The sequence below is a fragment of the Saccopteryx bilineata genome, chromosome 11 (assembly GCF_036850765.1).
Source record: "Saccopteryx bilineata isolate mSacBil1 chromosome 11, mSacBil1_pri_phased_curated, whole genome shotgun sequence".
Classification (NCBI taxonomy): domain Eukaryota; kingdom Metazoa; phylum Chordata; class Mammalia; order Chiroptera; family Emballonuridae; genus Saccopteryx; species Saccopteryx bilineata.
In genome coordinates this window covers 65,607,659-65,627,023 of record NC_089500.1, presented here as the reverse complement: position 1 = coordinate 65,627,023, position 19,365 = coordinate 65,607,659, and the positions used below count along the sequence as shown (strand labels likewise).

The window sequence follows — 19,365 nt, the reverse complement described above, 5'->3', positions numbered from 1 at the left end:
CAACATTATAGTTTGGGTTTTTTTTTTTCACCTTTTATCTATTTCTGAATTACTTAACAGCTATGAAATTTAAGAACTACAGAGACACTTGAATGGTGAAAGTTTGACCTTGAACTTCATGTTCCTTGACTTGTTAGCTGATTAAGTGATCAGAAATACCGTTAGTTCTACACGTTAGCAGTTTTGAAAGTGAGAGGGAAAGTGGTAGTATACTGCTGGAATATTGGAAACCTTTAAAAAGATTGGGGTATTTTCTTTTAAATGTCCCTAAGGCCAGCTTTGTGGGTTTTTTTTAACCCAGGTTATTGTTTAAAAGGAGATTCAACACACCTCTTTGCATTGGAAATGGAGCATTTTACTTGAGCTTTTAAGTAAAGCCAAGAGAAAGGATCAACTCCTTCATGTCATACTTGATTGATACATTTTTAACAGATTTCAGAATTTCTAGTTTTTTAAAATTACTATGAAAATGGGAATCAGATTCTGTTGAACAAGAATGGAAGAATGATTTCATTGATTTCTCCTGTTATAATAAGGAAAGGGTTGGTTGGTTGGAGGGCATGTCTACTATTTACTTTTTTATTTATTCCCCTCGTTAAACTGATTTATTTCTTGAATACATAGACATTTTATGCAACCAGGGCAGAGGCTGTGGATGACTTGTATTTCCATTTGGGCAGGAGCTCTCATTTGGTCTTATACTGTAATAGCAAGCCGACAGGTGAATCTGGCTCTCAGTCAGAATCAGACAGAACTTAGTGTCCTTACCAAATTACTTTTTTTGTATTTTTCTGAAGTGAGAAGTGGGGAGGCAGAGAGACAGACTCCTGCATGCGCCCGGCCAGGACCAGGATCCACCTGAAATGCCCACTAGGGGGGCAGTGCTCTGCCCATCTGGGCCATTGCTCCGTTGCAACTGGAGCAATTCTAGTGCCTGAGGTGGAGGCCATGGAGCCATCCACAAGGCCCGGGTCAACTTTGCTCCATTGGAGCTTTGGCTGTGGGAGGGGAAGAGAGAAAAGAGAGAGAAAAAAGAGAAGGGGAAGGGTAGAGAAGCAGATGGGTGCTTCTCTTGTGTGCCCTGGCTGGTAATTGAACCCGGGACTTCCACATGCCGGGCTGACGCTCTACCACTGAGCCAACTGGCCAGGGCTCCTTATCAATTTACTAAAAAATTTTTATGTTGTACTTTTAAAATATTTACTCATTTTAATTTCTTTTAGGAACTTTTGATTGACAAATTTCGTGACCCCAAAATGCAGTTTGACATCTGCAGTTGTCAGTTTGTCTGTCATTACTCATTTGAGTCCTATGAGCAGGCTGACATGATGCTCAGAAATGCTTGCGAGAGACTTAGCCCTGGAGGCTATTTTATTGGTACCACTCCCAATAGCTTTGAACTGATGTAAGTACTTTCAAATACACTGTGGTTTACAACGAACTTAGTATTAAGCTTATTTTAAAATCGCAGTGTTTATCAGAGGGTTTTTATAAAACATGTTATATTGACCTTACAAGGGCTAAACATTTTCATAATGTATTTGAGTAAATACTTAGAATTTAAGTTCAAAAGACAGATTTATAGGTGAACCTTTAAACATTTTAAGACATATAAAGTCACAAGTCATCACTTTAATGTATAAATTTCAATGTTTACCATTTTAAATTTCAGTGTGTAGGTTGGAGGCTGATGTTAGACCGAGCCAGAGGTTGTAGTGCTAGATAAGCTACAGATCAGATTTTAAGACACAGTGAATTAGCCAATCATCAAGGTAGAGAACCCTACTCTCCAGCCTAATTTTATTATTAGTGTGATTGTTAGTGATCTTTTAGTATATTGTTTCTTAAAAGTAGTTTACAGTCTATTAAAAAGCTAATCAGTCGTCTTTTTAAAGTTGCATCATGTATTTTTTTTTCGCATGCATAATCTGAGCTAATGACAGTTTTAATCTTTTTTATTTTGATTTGGGGAAAACCATTATAGAAGACGCCTTGAAGCTTCAGAAACTGAATCATTTGGAAATGAAATATATACTGTGAAATTTCAGAAGAAGGGAGATTATCCATTATTTGGCTGCAAATATGACTTCAACTTGGAAGGTGTTGTGGATGTTCCTGAATTCCTGGTCTATTTTCCATTGCTAAATGAGTAAGAATGTCATTAATCTGTTACTACTACAGAATTTTTGCCGTTAGAGAGGGAAAAAGGCAGGGAAATCTGTATTTCTGGGCATTTCTTACTTTAGAGGGGACCCAAAGAAAAAATACAGCCTTGTTAAAAAAAAAATCTCAAATCTAGGGTTAATACTGTAGGTCTCTCACAGCGTTACTTAGGTTGTTTTATTCCTGGAATTATTTTATTATACTGTAGGTAAGAAAGGAAGCCTATTACATTTAGCTTGTGGCAAAAAAATACCTGACATTACAAATAGCAAAAGATTTTTTTTTCCTGAAGTTGGAAACGGGAAGGCAGTCAGACAGACTCCCGCATGCACCTGATCGGGATCCACCCGGCACGCCCACCAGGGGGCGATGCTCTGCCCATCTGGGGCAAACCTCTGCTGCAATCAGAGCCATTCTAGCACCTGAGGCAGAGGCCACAGAGCCATCCTCAGCACCCGGGCCAACTTTGTTCCAGTGGAGCCTTGGCTGCGGGAGGGGAAGAGACAACAGAGAGGAAGGAGAGGGGGAGGGGTGGAGAAGCAGATGGGCGCCTCTCCTGTGTGCCCTGGCCGGGGATCGAACCTGGGACTCCTGCACACCAGGCCAACGCTCTGCCTCTGAGCCAACCGGCCAGGGTCGCAAAAGATTTTTTGAAATAACTGCTACTTGGAAATACCATATGATTCCTTTTTTGACAGGGATGGGTAGTAAAAGTCGTTTTACATTTCAGTGTAGCTCTGAAATCACCTGTGTCTCTAGTCAGTATTGATAATAAAATCACGATACCAGAATGTGTTCGTTCATGCCCCTGACTTCCTAAGAGTCCTGAGGACTCCACAGACAAGGGGACAGTGGGGTCCCAGACTTGGTCAGGCAGGTTCAAGGCCTTATGAGTACCTTGGTCTTGGCACTTTCCTTGATAGGGAGGGTAGAAGAATCAACTTAAATGTGGGCCATGTCACAGTTGACCAATCTTTATTTCCTACTTTTTAAAACAAAAGTCTTCTTTTTAACTGAAGGGAAAAGAAAGAGCTTTACTGTTTGCTTACTTTTAGTTGATGATTGTGTGAATTGTGTCTCAGTCAGCTGGTAAATTGGGGATATAGGATTTTTAGGAGCTTTACAATATGTATAATTTTTATATAACACAAGAAAGTAAAGTAGAATGTGACTAAACATAAGAAAAATAGTATGTACAATTTATAAATATAAACTGACATTAAAAATTTAAGTCACATTTTTCTTCAAAGTAGTAAACCTTTAGGAAATGTTACTGCTCTTAAGCTTTATAATATAAGAAATTAAATATTTTTAGTGTATTGTTTCATATGTTTAATATGTTAACTTGATGTTTTTGGTTAACAAAGTTGGTGATTTATTTTTTTTTTAGTGCTAAGCAAGTACTAGTAATCTTTTCAACTTTCTAATGAGGATAGACCTATAAAGTCACAAGTCATCACTTTAATTTCAGTGTTTGTTTAATGATTTATCGAAACAGCTATTTATTTGATGAGACAGATTCCAATGCATAGGGATTTCTGAGGTGTCTTCTTGCCATTTCATGACGAAACAGAACAAAAATATAACTAGCTTTTATGTGGCAAAACTATTAAATTGGTCAAATTGAGTTTCAGTTATTTGTAATTATATATATATATATATATATATATATATATATTTTTTTTTTTTTTTTTTTTTTTTTTTTTTTTTTGTGACAGAGACAGAGAGAGGGTCAGATGGGGACAGACGGACCGGAAGGGAGAGATGAGAAGCATCAATCCTTTGTTGCGGCACCTTAGTTTCTCATTGATTACTTTCTCATATGTGCCTTGACCAGGGGGCTATAGCAGACAGAGTGACCCCTTGCTCAAGCCAGCGACCTTGGGTCCAAGCTGGTGAGCTTTTGCTCAAACCAGATGAGCCTGTGCTCAAGCTGGCGACCTCGGGGTTTCGAACCTGGGTCCTCCGCATCTCAGTTCGATGCTCTATTTACTGCGCCACTGCCTGGTCAGGCTGTAATTATATTTCTTAGTTATAAAACTCAGTTTCATTTCTAAGGCTTATTTTGGAGAATTTATGGTAGAAAAGGAACTGCCTGGAGTAGAATAGATTTTAGTCTTTACTCATGTTTTTCTAAGGAGGGCTAATTTAAATTACAGTCCCTTACATATGTCTTTAACACATGAAAGCCAGTGCCCTCATATGTTTTCTTTCGTCCTGTCCCTCAACTGTCACCTCATAAGCCCTCAGGGTTTTCTCCCTAGAATCATCCCTAGGCTCCCTTTGGTTGTCTACAGATACATAATTACACACTTTGGTAAGTGCAGTGAAAAAAGAAAGTATAACAGGTAGACCTAATGTAGTTGAGGATTCAAGGAAGCCATCTGTGAAGAAGTGATATTTAAGTCAAAATCTAAAGGATGAGTATGAGTTGGCCAGTTAAAGACTGGAAACAAGGAATCTTCCAGGCACAAGGGACAGTAGATACGAAGGACCCAAAGTGGGAAAGAGCTTGGCTAGTTTAAGATACTGAACGAAAGCCACTAAAATACATTGTAAGTTTAATTGAGAGGATGCGGTGGCATGTTGAATGCAGTGGGCAGTGGACAGAGGGCGATGGCATGGAGGCCTCCCAGGATTTCTAGCATGAATCGTTTAAGCTAGCAAAAATCATGATACAAAATTTACTGAAATAGCAAAGGCTGGCAGAGGAACGGTCCAGTGAGTTCAGCTTTGGATATGGGAAGCTGGAGAAACCTGTGCCACAGGATCCCTGGTGGAGAGTTCTGATAATCAGTGGAATAAACCAGTGGGACAGAAGAGAGGGCTCAGCACAGATAGCTGTTGGCATGCTGGGTAAAATTAGAGGAGTAAAGGCTCTGAGCCAAACTTTATAGAACCTTACAATTTAGAAGTTGGGTTAAAGAAACCTATGAAACAAACTGAAGAAGCAGCCCACGCTGTAGGAGAAATAGTAATAGTTTATCTTGTCACAGGACTCAAAGGAAGAATATGTACACATATTTAAAGGTTGTCTGTATTGACTTTAATGACAGGAGAGAGGCAGAGAGATGGGGGTTGGGGAGCAGCAGGAAACATTTTAGTAGTTGTTTCTCTTGTGTGCTTTGACCAGGCAGGCCTGGGGTTTTGAGCCAGTGACCTCAGCATTCCAAGCTGATGCTCTGTCCACTGCATCACCACAGGTCAGGTGAGAGGAAGAAAATTATAAGGAAGTTGGCAGCTGTTTTTAGTACTGCTGTGAAGTATAAAGTTAAATAAAATGGATTCTATAGAAAAGTGTTCCTTGTAGCTCATGATTCCCATCTCCCAGCCTTGCATTTTACTCCCTGGCCCAGTTGTTACATTAACAGAGCCCCCGGTAACCCATTGAGATTTAGAAGGTATATTTTCTTATAGGCAGTGTTAGTGGTATGTTGCTCATCATTCATTTTGCATTATTTTATTGTGATATTTGAAGTACATGTGGTAGCTTTTTTAGTTAAGGTCCGGAAGATGGCACTTTTGTGTAACAGTGAGCTATTGAGGAATTACAGATATTTTAGGCTTTTCATTAAGTAATCTTTTTTTGATCAGGATGGTGAAGAAGTATAATATGAAACTAGTCTACAGAAAAACATTTCTGGAATTCTATGAAGAAAAGATTAAGAACAATGAGAATAAAATGCTGTTAAAACGAATGCAAGCCTTGGAGGTAAGTATTTAGAAAAGGCATAAAAATTTCAGATTGTAGTAAACTTGTTTGGCTGCTTCTAAGATTCTGTTCAAGGCCATGTAAACGCTTAATACTGATGTAAATTATTGTGGATTATTTGTAACTACTCTAGGCTCTTCAGCACCTAGGACTGAGCTTGGTACAGAGACTTCCTAGGGCGGGTGCTTAGTAAATACTTAGTGAATAAATGAAGGAGTGATGCTGTCACCAAATTTTACTTTCTATACAGTACTTCAAAAATAAGATTTCTCAACCTCAGGACTGTTGGCATTTGGACTGGAGAAGTCTGTGCCATGGGGGCTATGCTGTGCACTGTAGGATGTTCAGCAGCGTCCCTGGCCTGTGATCACTGAATGCCAGTAGCACCTCTTTCCCCAGATGTGACAGGCGAAAGTGTCTCCAGACACTGCCAAATGTCTCCCAAGACTCTGACTCAACCCCGTTGAGAATTTCTTTACAGTAATGCCCTTTGGTGACATCAGTAATTTAAAATCTACCTGTCCAGGGTCCAAGACAAGCTCATATCATGTATAAGTTTGTTCTTTGTAACTGTCTAGCAAAATTCCAATCTTTTAAACTTTATTGATCCTTTAACTCCCAGACTCTTCTCTGCTTCCTCTAATGCAGTAGTCAGGGTATCTACACTAGTTTTCAACAGTGTCCAACCACTAATTAATTAGTTTTTCTTATATATTTTATCAGTATTTAATTGGATAGATCTAAAATTGACAGGGAGCATTTTTCTAATTGATCAGCAGTCATATTAACAAAATAGTCATTAAGCTTATTTAGAGTGTTTGTTCAGTTTAGCATATTTTAAAAGTATTTTAAGCATACTCTTTTTTTTGTATTTTTAATTTTTTTTGTATTTTTCTGAAGTGAGAAGAGGGAAGGCAGAGAGACAGACTCCCACATGTGCCCACGACCAGGATCCACCCAACATGCCCACTAGGGGGCGATGCTCTGACCATCTGGGCTGTTGCTCCCTTGCAACCGGAGCCATTCTCGTGCCTGAGGCAGAGGCCATGGAGCCATTCTCAGTGCCCAGGCCAGCTTTGCTCCAATGGAGCCATGGCTGTGGGAGGGGAAGAGAGAGACAGAGAGAAAGGAGAGGAGGAAGGGTAGAGAAGCAGATTGGCGCTTCTCTTGTGTGCCCTGGCTGGAAATCAAACCCAGTACATGCTGGGCTGACGCTCTACCACTGAGCCAACCGGCCAGGGCCTAAGCATACTCTTATTTACCCTCATAATTACCCCAGAAGTAGGCAAAGCAGCCACTTTTTCTATTTTTAAGTGGGCAGCCTAAGGCTCAGAAATGACAAATGGCTTATTTGAGGTCACATGGCTTCATGGCTGTTAACATTCAGATTTTCTTTAGTTTTTATAGATATTTCATCAAAAGTCTCCTGTTGTAGTTACATTCCTTCCTGTCGTCTCTGATTTTGAGTGGGAGGGTCACCTTTAAATCCTAAATTATGACCTATGGTAGTGCAGTGCATAAAGTGTCAACCTGGAATGCTGAGGTTGCCGGTTCAAAACTCGGCACATACGGTGTTACGCTTCTTGCTCCTCCCTCTCCCTCTCCCTTTCCCGCTCCCTCTCCTCTCTTTCTGCCCTCCCTCCCTTTCTAAAATGGATACATAAAATGTAAAAAAAATTAAAAAAAGAAAGCAAATCCTAAATTGTCTTTAAAACCAGTAATTGAAATGTTCTTTGGTTATATTTCTTATATTTTAGAATTAGGAATGTTTGAATTTGCCTTATATTAGGAGGAGAGGCTTGTTTTCTTTGTTTGGAGGGAGAGGAGAAAAGTATAGGAAAAGTGTATGCATAGATCACCACATATATGCATATATGCATTTAGTATATCATCTTTACGGTGCTTTGCATGGACAGTGATGAGTTATTTATACTTTCTCTTTGCATGTGGGAAATGAATTGATTTGTGGAATGAATGATTTTATTCAAAAATATATGGAGACAGTGCAATATGGGATAATGGTCCCCTTTAAGGATCTTATGGTATATTATGGAGATAAACATATAAGCAGATAATTCAGTATAATGTGAGAATTACAGTAATGAAGAAATCATCAAGTGCGGTGAATATATAAGAATGCACCTTTTGAGAAAAAAGACTAAGAGTTAAGGCAGAGAAACATGAGAGAGCAGATAATGTGTAAGGAAGTACTAATAACTCAGTATTTCTCAGCACAGTAGGTCTCCAGGCTTTCTTCTCTCCCATTACTGTGCTTGAGGGTATGACCTATGAATAGTAATAGTGTGCAGTTTGAAAAGTCCTTTAGTTTCTTTCTTTACTACCAAGTCACTTTTGCAGGCTTGTAAAGGACTTGGAGTAGGAGAGGACATGACCAAACGAGTGAGGACATGACTCAGGCAGCAGTGTGAAGGATGATTTGGAGGGATGTTGAGACCGGAGGCAGAAAGAGCAGTCAGGATGCTATTGCTTTAATCCAGATCAGATTTAAAATGGATCTGTTTTCTAACGTTTGCTATAAAAAGTCCTTTCCTAAAGCTGCCAGCTTTCAGCTGGCCCAGAGTTCCGACAGCGGAACCAGTAGAACTGCTTTGCTCTCCTGGAGCAGGGCAGCAGGTGGAAGGAAGAAGGACGTGAGTGAAGGAACTAGAGCTGGAAAGTCCTGGCACCTGTTTTCTTTTATCTCTGCTGGCAACAGTTCTTGAAAGATGACTGCTTTGAGAGAGACACTTAATAGGACATAATACATTTTAGCAAATTTAGAAAAACAACCATTTTTTGCAGCTTTATAATCATGTTGTTTGATCTTTCAAAATAATGGGAGTTTGTTGACAGACAGGTAATCACATGGAAGAGTCCTTTTTATGCTGATCAGTTTTTTCTGAAGAAAAAATTTTCAACAGAATAGTTTGGCACATATTCAAATTAAAATTTTGAAGTTTGTTATGTGTTAAAAATCACACGATGCAGGATTGAAGGTTCAAAAGAAGTTAGTAATCACAAGCAATGTTTCTTATATCTTGTGTTAAGATGCGATAAAGGGTAAAATTGCTAATGGTAATAACATGGAAGTACAAAAGGCTAAATATTTTTTGAACAGCAAATAGCTAACTTTCTAATGTTCAGTGGGATATTTATAGAAAAAAAGAAAAAAAACGATAGCAAAGTAGACATTCCTGGATCATTTTCTTAAAAATGTGTCAGGGAGATCTAGGTCTGAAGTTGCTCCTTGCCAGCTGCTTTGTTGTAAAAAAACAAAGAAATTATAAAGAGTATATAACTTTTATACAGTAGGTGATGCTTATGTTAAATATTCTATGTAATTTATGTATTGATTTACATGTACTTACAAAGCACTATTTTCATAGTATAAAGAGAAATTAGTTAAAATGGATTATAAATATTGCTTGAGGTAATTTGAATAAACATTTGGCCAGCATACCCTTAAAAACAGCCGTGTGTGTGTGTGTGTGTGCGCGCGCGCGTGCGCTCTCACAAATTCTTAGGGAAATGTGATGAGTGCCTGTATTTTGGAGGCTGGCTTATTATCCTCATTTTCTTAAACTCACACGGTTCTCTTTGACTTGTTTTTCATTTGTATTATTTATAGTTGCTGTTCATGCCTTCCATGGCTATTAAAGAGAGACAATGCTCAAATTACTATTTAGCTCCTTTGGTAATACCTTCAGCTTTGTGTTTTTCTGTTAGAAAAAGGCTTTGAGAGTCAGGTTGATGCAAATGCTTGTTGCTGCATGGTCTTGGTGGTGATTAAATGATGCAGTTTAGTCCAGCTTTAAATAGTCTAAGAGTATGATCAAAATTCACCATAACAGCTGTTGTGTTAGAAGATGCCACCCGTTTTTGTTTGGTTTTTCCCATTTCACAAGTATATGTAGTTTGTCTTTCTGAAGTAATACTTAGGGATTATTGTATTAATTATTTATTTCAGTGATTTAGTATTTTTAATTCTAAATTGTAAATTTTAGTGTGCTATCTTCACCAGGAGTTTCACTTGCTTCCCTAGCCATATCCTGCAAATGAGAATTCCAGACTCGCCTCGGAAAGGGTGGACGACTATGAACATGCAAAACAGTACATGAAGAACAGTCAAGTAAGGTTACCTTTGGTAAGTTTACATTTTTCAACATATTATATTAAAAAATGAAAAAAGTTTAGGAAATTATTTGCTGTTTAACAGGATTAGGGTTCACTGGTTACAAATCAGATACATGTTAGTCCGTTTCCCCTAAGCTATGATATTTTATAACCATAGAATATAGAATAAAATATACTTTAATGTATTGAGAATAGAGTGCTATCTATATATGAAGCAGTAAAGATGAGGAAAAATTTATAGGCTGGTTTGGGTGTCCTTGCTATATCAGCATATCTTAATCTACTAACCCGTGGTATTCCATAGATAAAATTGGGCAGCTCATAAACTTAGATGGTGAAAAATTACATTTTCATTTTTACTGACTTCTACATGGAAGTTTACATTACTTTGAATGCACCAAATACCACAGTGGTATTATCAGTAGCCATGACTTTGTTATTAATAGAAATTACACATATTTGCATAGCACATTTCTGCTGACATTTTAAAATTTGTTTATATTCATCATTTCTTTTAAATATACTAGTTACTAGAATTGCCACTATATCTTACTAGTATTGTGTTACTATATCAAAATGTTTTTTAATATTTTGATTACTATTCTAAATATAATTCACTTTCTTTGCATAATATGTACTTTATTTTGTAGTTCCTTTGTGAAAACACAAAAATTTTATTCCTTCCTACAGGGCTATTTGATGTGTTGAGATAAGCATTTTTCCCCCCCAAGTAAATGTGTAAGATAGACACTTTAAAAAAAAATTTTGTTGTTGTTGACAGAGACAGAGTCAAAGAGAGGGACAGATAGGGATAGACAGACTGGAAGGGAGAGAGATAAGAAGCATCAATTATTTGTTGCAATACCTTAATTGTTCAATGATTGCTTTCTCATATGTGCCTTGACCAGGGGCTACAGTAGAGTGAGTGACCCCTTGCTCAAGCCAGTGACCTTGGGGTCATGACCCCATGCTCAAGCCAGCAACCTCGGGGTTTCGAACTTGGGTCCTCTGCGTCCCAGTCTGATGTTCTATCCACTGTGCTACCTCTTGGTCAGGCAGATAGAGGCTTTTTCCAGTTAACACACACTCACACACAAATACCCTCTTTACACAACACAAACTTACCTTTAGTTGAGAATCAGTGTTTAGAGAATTTGGTAGGAGGGCAAAAAAGTTATGATGGTATTATGGGTTAATCTCATTGATTTATGTGTTTAGATCACAGTGATATTTACAGTAATTTGTATGCATATTTATAGCAAAGATAGAGTTGTTTGGATTCCTCAGCCCATTATTGAAAAATAAATGCATATATCTAATATATCTATATCTATCTATATGTATACACCGTTGACCCTTGAACATCACGGGAGTCAGGGGCACCAACCCCTTGCACAGTCCAATCTATGTATAATTTAATTCCTCCCAGGTTTAACTACCAATAGCCTATATTGATCAAAGCCTTACTGATAACATAAACAGTTAATTAACACATATTTTGCATGTTATATGTATTATATAAAATAGGCTAGAAGAAAGGAAAAGTTATTAAAATCATAAGGAAGATAAACTTACAGTATTTATTGAAGAGATCCATATATAAGTAACTGGACCCATGCAGTCGAACCTGTAGTGTTTAAGAGTCAACTGTACTTCCATATTCAATCTGAAATTTTCTTTTTTTTTCCCTTTTTTTTGTAATTTTAGGGAACCTTAAGTAAATCAGAATGGGAAGCTACAAGTAAGTATTCATCAGTGTAGATTTACTGACATTTTCAAAGATTGTTTCAAAGTGATCATTAAAATCTGAAAATTGTAGACTTTTTCTCAAACATATTAGGGTGTGTGTGTGTATGTATTATATTTCTACACAATTCCTGTATATGGCCTATTTCCCCTTTTTTGCACAGCTGTTTAGTGCCCAGAGAAAAATATCTGCAGAATGTTGCTTAACATAAACTTCCAATAACTTTCTTAAACTCATTAACTACATAGCCATCTGTTTTTGATGTTTTTACCTCAGATTTCTATTGAAAGATTTGACTTATAGAACACTTCTATGTATTTTGTTTGATTCTGGCATTCAGATGTTGACTGTGAAGGCATAATAAGTATTAGAACAGTTAGTGAAGGAGCACTGAGCAGATATTTTAGAAGAGTGGGCACAGCAGCCTGTATGGAGACAGTCTAGAGTGAGATACTGTCGTGGAAGAGAAGTCAGAGGCCTGGCAAATCGGAGAGTCCTGTGGTTTTTCAGCAAATGGATGCTGAGGAAGTCAGGTCCCAGAGCCTCACTGTTAGGATAATGGCAACATACTTGTGTGGTTGCCCTATGGACTTAGAAGGTACTTCTCACTGTTCATTTAAATACTTGTTGATAATGTTGAAGATACAAGTAGTAATCAGAGACAATCCATTTGATAAACATTGAGTACTGACTTATGTAAAGTTTTATGAAAGGGCTTTAAGCAATAAAAAAGTAAAGTTATACACTCTCCCTTCCATAAATATACTATCTAATGGAAGAAACAGACAGGAGTAAACACACTAGCTGGGTAAACAGTTCTAAAGCTAAATTTACTATAATGGGAAAAATAGGTGAAAGAGAGGTTAATGACAACTTGTGAAACCTGAGAAATAATAATACTTGATATTATCAAGTGTTTAACATGTGCCCAGGCATTATTTTAAGCTTTTCATATGTTGTAATTCAATTCTTACAACTTTATGAGTAGGCTACTATTTATATCTACTTTTTCACAGGTGAGAAAGCAGTTAAATAACTTGGCTAAGGTCACAGAGCTAATCCAAGTGTTGCATACTCGTAACCACGGCCTCATGGAAGCCTAGACGAAAAATTGCTCAGGACTTGCTTAGTTGGATAGAGAGGAGAAGGAAAGAGGACAGATGGGCCAGCGTTTTGAGCTTGTCTCAGAGTATTGGTATCCTTGGTAGACATGGGACTGGAAGCTGTGGTTGAGACTTATATAATCTTTGGCACTTGAGATATGTGCATAGACCAACATGTTTTGTTACTTTCCCCAAACTGGGGATGGGATAGCTATCTTAGGTATGCCACCAGTCCCAGAGTGCAGTGTGAGGGCAGACAGCTTTGGTCTAAGGCCGTGATGATGTGATGGCTGTAGCTTATAGTTGTATTTTTATGTAATTGTAGACTTTAGTGATACCATACTAATGAATTAGATTGCCTCAGTCAGTTGAGGAGGAGATGGCTTAGAGGTGTAAAAAACAATATGAAAGGAGCAGTGGCCAAATTGCAGCGAGGATCACTCAGCTTTTTGATAAGGTACACTTTTCTAAACTGGGGGGTGAGGGGGCTTTGTGGGCTGGACAGTCTCTTGCCTAGTGTCACAGTCTAACAAATGTACAAAGTTAGATTTTGAACTCTTGCTGGTTTAATCATTGAGCTTGCATTCTCACACTGTTGCTCCTCTCGACGGTGCTTTAATTGTTCAAAGAAAGGAGAGAATTGTTGCTGAGTTGCTTTTAGAAGTGGTTTAAGATTTGTTTTCTTTAAATCCCAGTTGAAATGCCTGGGCCAAGAGGCATTTTTAAAAAATATTTATTCATTTTAGATAGAAGAAAGGGGAGGGGAGGAGCAGGAAGCATCAACTCCCATGTGTGTCTTGACCAGACAAGCGCAGGGTTTCGAACCAGTGACCTCAGTGTTTCAGGTCAATGCTTTGTCCAGTGCGCCACCACAGGCAAGAGGCGTTTTTATATGAGTGAGACTTTCAGAATGTTTGATTTGGAAAGGAAAGCTACTAATTGCTACTCTGAAATTCAACATGGCATCTTAGTGGTTTTAAATGACCCTTGATGAGGGAAGGACAGGACTTCTGGGTTATTTGCAGTGGTCATTGATGTTTTGGGGTGGGTTGGGCACAGTTGTGCACTGCACCCTTGGAAGTGCAGTAAGGTTAAGTATTGCTGGTCTGTTCTAAATCTCTTATGAAGATTTAGACTATTTTGCTTCTTAATCTGCTAGAAAAGGCCTGACCTGTGGTGGTGCAGTGGATAAAGCGTCGACCTGGAAATGCTGAGGTCGCCGGTTTGAAACCCTGGGCTTGCCTGGTCAAGGCACATATGGGAGTTGATGCTTCCAGCTCCTCCCCTCTGTCTTTCTCTCTCTTTGTCTCTCTATCTCCCTCTATCTCTCCTCTCTAAAATGAATAAATAAAAAAAAAAAAATCTGCTAGAAAAATCTACAATGATGATGGTTATCTTGCCAGTTTTCTGTTCACCTGTTTATATTACCAGCCATGTATCAGTGCTCCTAAAAAATATTGGGGAACCAGCAGATAAGGAGTAGAGAATTACAGGACAGAGTAGTGTTTGGAAAAACTGGTGTGATGGTTCTCCTGTACAGCTGGGTTGGAAGGGCAAAAAGCTGAAGGATCAGTAGGCTGTTGAATGGTCTACCATCCTTCATCTGTTCCCTGTTCAAACATTAACTCAGGAGCAAGGACTCCAAGGTTTGCAGCCTGTTACAACTAGTTGAATGAATGTCCTGGTACACACACACCCTGAACATTTCCTTGTGATGTTTTGAGGATGTCATCTTTTCAATTATTTTCTTACCATAAAATATATTAGTCTTTTATTAGAAGATGTTGGAGGTTTGAATTTCAGTATGATTCAGAATAGAGAACCTTAGCTGCATCTAGATGTGTTTGAGTGAAAACATCAAAAGCAGAAGTGCGTACCTTTGGGGCTTGATTCAAGGAGGAGTATCACTGTTGGGGTCAGATGAACATCTCCAAGGTTACTTATCATGATAGTAGCTTTTGGCTCACTTTCCTTACCAGGCCTTACAACACAACAATTCAATCATTGGAATTTTAACATGTCTGTTATATATATTCCTTATAATTCTTAAAAACTTTTTTCTGAATAGAGAACTTATTCTACCCATCTTGCTCTGAGTAAAAAAAAAGGTTATAAGATTTATTAGTTTTAATTTTCTTTGCTTTTATACTCTTAAATTTTTTTATCTTTAATTGTTCTTAGAGACATTTTTAGAGCTGTTGAATTGGTTTACTTTTTTTCTTAATTTAGTGAGGGTAGAGGAGGCAGAGACAGACTCCCACATATGCCCCAACCATGATGCACCTGGCCAACCCACTAGGGGGTGATGCTCTGCCCATGTGGGGCTTTACTCCATTGGTCAGCAACCAAGCTCTTCTTAGTGTCTGAGGCAGAGACCGTGCAGCCATTCTCAGCACCTGGAGCCAAATCACTCGAATGGAGCCATGGCTGCGGGAAGAAAGAGAGAAGCAAGAGGGAGGGGTGGAGAAGCAGATGGGTGCTTCTCCTATGTGCCCTGACCAGGAATTGAACCTGAGGCATCCACATGCCAGGCCAAGGCTCTACCACTGAGCCAGCCGACCAAGGAAAGATTTTTTAGAGCTGTTGAATTAGTTTTTTCAGGAGTTGTGATGTCAGTAAGTGTTACTGTAAGTAGACACTTGTTTTCAAGTATACATTGTATAAAATCCCATTTGTGCTTACATGACTCAAAATAATTGAGAAATTCTTAGAAATAATGGGATTTTTTTTTATCAAAAAAAGCTGCTTGAAGGCTTAAGAATTTTCACCAAATTATGAATAGAATTGATATTGTTTTGTTTACTCTTGAGATATGAGAAACCAAACTCTAACTTTTATTTATTTTCTTTTTAGGTATTTACTTGGTTTTTGCATTTGAGAAGCAGCAGTGAGAACCAGAATGGCTGTGTTCCATCTTAACAGATTTATATGACCCACCTTAGATTTGACAACTTTCTGTTTGTTTAATTATTCTCAATGTACAGGATGCTGCTGTAATCTTCAGTGTATACATTCAGTATTTGCTGTCTGTGACAGATGAACTTGTGTGTATATGTGTGTATAAGAATGAGTTGGGACCTTTGTCTTTAAAAATCTATTTTTAATGTTCTAAGAATTTCATTTGCCTCTACTCTCTTAGCTCATAAAAATTATACTATGACTTGTTAAAGCTGCCGAACTCTTTCCACAGTTATCTGATTTGTTCAGTCTGTTTACAGTATTGAATTTATTACAGTTGCAGGATTGCTGAGGGAGTGTGCTGGTTTGCAGGTGTGTGCTCTCATTTCCATAGTTTAATTATATAGTGTTTTTCAAGATTAAATGGATTATATTTCTGTACAATTGAATGTAAATGTTCAATATCTATTGCTAAAGTTGTAAGTTTGAAACTAAATTTGAGATGACCATTATAGTAAACCTAGAATTTTTGCCAGTTATTTCATTTTGTTATAGATAGTACCTACTTTATTTGCTTATTAACAGGATGCAATTCTAGAACTGGAGAGACTATTTTGGATGCCAGCATAGAATTGCCTTTTATTTTGGGGATTTCTCTGAAGAATTTCTTACCCTACCAATTAATGTTTCTAGGTATCAAGAGTGCAATTAGATTTACCTTTCTCCATTGAACAGAAATGCCATAGTTGTTTTTTCTCAAGATATAATGAGAGCCTCTTCCATGTAAACCTGTCGCACATTATCCTCAGATTTAGATAGGGACCTGCAGTCATAGGATGTGACTGGAGAAACCAGCCGAAAGACTGAAGATTAATTCTCCTCATGTGAGATCTAGGTTACTGGTGCTGTAGATCCATTACTCCCTTCGGCCCGGCTTGCTTTTTCTCAGTTGCGGTGTTGTACTTTGCGTAGTAGGCTCCAGTGTCTCATCACCAGTCAGAATTTGTGTTTGCCATTTAAAAACTGTTACCGTCATCCCTGGCTTCTTGTTTGCCTACTCTTCCAAAGCTGACTGCTAGGTGAACTGTTGTCCTTACAGTCACTGTTTAGAAAAATGGCCAATTTGTAGATGTAGTAAAAAACTTAAAGTCAAAGCAGAGTAATTATTGCATATTCTTCTAAAAATAAGTTCCATAAAGCATGTTTACAAAGACAATTTCTGTAATTATCCTGAGTACTTGTTTAAAAGATGTAGTTCTCAGTTTTTTCGTATATGTCGTTCTTGGTGTTGGAGTAGCAAATCTTCTAGCAAGAAACATGGATTACATAATTTCTGTTTCTTCTGCAATCTGTCAATTTCTACACTGTTACCAGCATACAAAATTAATTCTTTTTGCCTCAGTAGTGGTAGTCATAAGTCATTTGGGGAAATAAATGACAGTACTTTTTTTTTGGCAGCTGCCGTTAGCTAGCTAAGGTTTCTGTAATGGTGCTGAGGACACAAAGATAGTGAGCTCTTAGTACACTGCTCGCAAAAATTAGCACAGATTTTAGTGCTTCTTATTTATTTTGAAATATTCCCTAATTTTTGTGAGCAGTATATTACAAATCCAGGTTTATTTTATTTCTGGAGGAAGTACCAGAAAGTATTGTGAAAGTTCAGTAAAACATGAAAAGCTTCCTTATTATTTCTATCACTGTTTTCATTTAATGGTCTTAATTAATTCTGAGTAAATAATAAAACATTTTTAGCCTCCTTCTGCTCTTTCTACTCCATGGATAATTTGGGGAAAAGATGAGTTCCCCAAAGAATGGAGTAATTGTCGGTAATACAAAGCAGCTCCTGAATGGATGGAGCTGGTCTCCAAGGTCTGAGCACACTGTCGTAAATGCAGGAGAGGCGCAGTCACCCAAGAACGTGGATTCAGAAGTTACCCTTGCCCTTGAGCTTAGCTACAGCCTCATTGCCTCCTCTGCGCTTCCCTCCGCTCCCCAGTGTCTCTTGCTGCAACCTCGCAGTGTCTGGGCAGTGACTCAAGAACTGTTAGGAAAAGGTGGCCCCGGACTGCCATCAACAAGGCCGAAGCTGGTAGGACCTCCGCCCCCTGCACACACACACATACACACCCCTGTAATCTGAACATTTGGTGATTTTCTGTTCAAGACTTGTAACTGTTGGAAAGGGAAGGGCATGCTTTCCCCCGAAACGTCAGAGATGTAAGTGGTTCATGGGATGACTGCAGTACTCCCAGACCTGCTATTCAGTTGGTCCTCAGGATGAAAGTAAAAATGAGTATCGAATCAGCCATTTGTGGACAGAACACAGCCAGAGATCAGAAGGATTGCTCTGGGGACATGGCTGTATTGTGGTACAACTGGAAATGCTCAAATTGCATTCTTTGGTCCTAGAATATGCTAAAGGTAAGGTCATAGTTGAATATTGAATGTTTCTGGGAGAGGAACTGACCAATTCCAGCTGCATTCAAAGTGGTGGAATTCTAACCTATGGACAGTAGGTAGCCTCTGGGTAATCACTGCAGATTCTAGTGACTCCCCGAAGAAATTTGCTTTCAGGGAGAGAAGGCATTGATTAGAGACTTCTGTTAACTAATCCTTGTAATTATCAGTACAGTTTCCTAGCCCCCCCCCCCCCAAAGTTGGAAATATTGTCTAAATTTATGTTAATAGCTTTAAGGGCATTAGAGCAGAGGTGTACAAAGTGAGACAGTCTTTGAGGCAGGGTGCAGTGCTGATCATCATTAGGCAGAAAAGGCGTCAGCTATCAGATCTCCAGTTCTCTGGTTCTGTTAGCTCTTCTGGAAATTCATTCTTTAGCCTTTATTAGCATATTGCCATTATGTTTTGTTTTTGTTTTTGTTTTCCTTTTTTGTATTTTTCTGAAGCTGGGAACGGGGAGGCAGACAGACTCCCGCATGCGCCCAACCACGATCCACCCGGCATGCCCACCAGGTGGCGATGCTCTGCCCATCCAGGGCATCGCTCTGCTGCAACCAGAGCCATTCTAGCACCTGAGGCAGAGGCCACAGAGCCATCCTCAGCGCTCGGGCCAACTTTGCTCCAGTGGAGCCTTGGCTGCGGGAGGGGAAGAGAGAGAGACAGAGAGGAAGGAGAGGAGGGGTGGAGAAACAGATGGGCGCTTCTCCTGTGTGCCCTGGCCGGGAATGGAACCCGGGACTCCTGCATGCCAGGCTGACACTCTACCACTGAGCCAACCGGCCAGGGCCTCCATTATGTTATTTTGATATGTCTTCAAGTGTCCTTCTAGTGAACATTTGGCTCTGTCTACCTTCAGGGATAAAATGCCAGTGTGAATATTCTAGTGAATATTTAATAGAACATTTTTCACTGTTCATAAAATGACTTTTTGCTGTTTACCTCTTTGTATGTACCACGAGCCAATCACTGACAAGGTCTCTGGGTTTTCAAAATAGAGATCAGATCCAAGAACTAGGCTGTATAAAAAAATACCTAAATTCCTGTGACATCTACTGGCTCTTTGGTCAACTAGGAAGCATAAGTATTTAATGTCATCACCTCCTTAACTACTATTATACAATATATCAAATGCCACACCTCATAAGAAGTTT

At 38.7% G+C, this 19,365-nt stretch overlaps 1 protein-coding gene across 2 annotated transcripts in view; it reads left to right on the top strand.

Moving 5' to 3' along the window:
- The window catches only part of RNMT (RNA guanine-7 methyltransferase), a 29,493-nt gene extending 11,980 nt beyond the window's left edge, over positions 1 to 17,513 (top strand). For both annotated transcript variants that reach the window (XM_066246175.1, XM_066246176.1), the window contains exons 6-11: positions 1,224 to 1,405; positions 1,985 to 2,149; positions 5,758 to 5,875; positions 9,918 to 10,019; positions 11,717 to 11,750; positions 15,713 to 17,513. In XM_066246175.1, coding sequence (XP_066102272.1) covers positions 1,224 to 1,405; positions 1,985 to 2,149; positions 5,758 to 5,875; positions 9,918 to 10,019; positions 11,717 to 11,750; positions 15,713 to 15,750 — 639 coding nt within the window. In that variant the 3' untranslated portion in view covers positions 15,751 to 17,513. The remainder of the gene's footprint in view (positions 1 to 1,223; positions 1,406 to 1,984; positions 2,150 to 5,757; positions 5,876 to 9,917; positions 10,020 to 11,716; positions 11,751 to 15,712) is intronic.
- Positions 17,514 to 19,365: the final 1,852 nt, after the last annotated feature.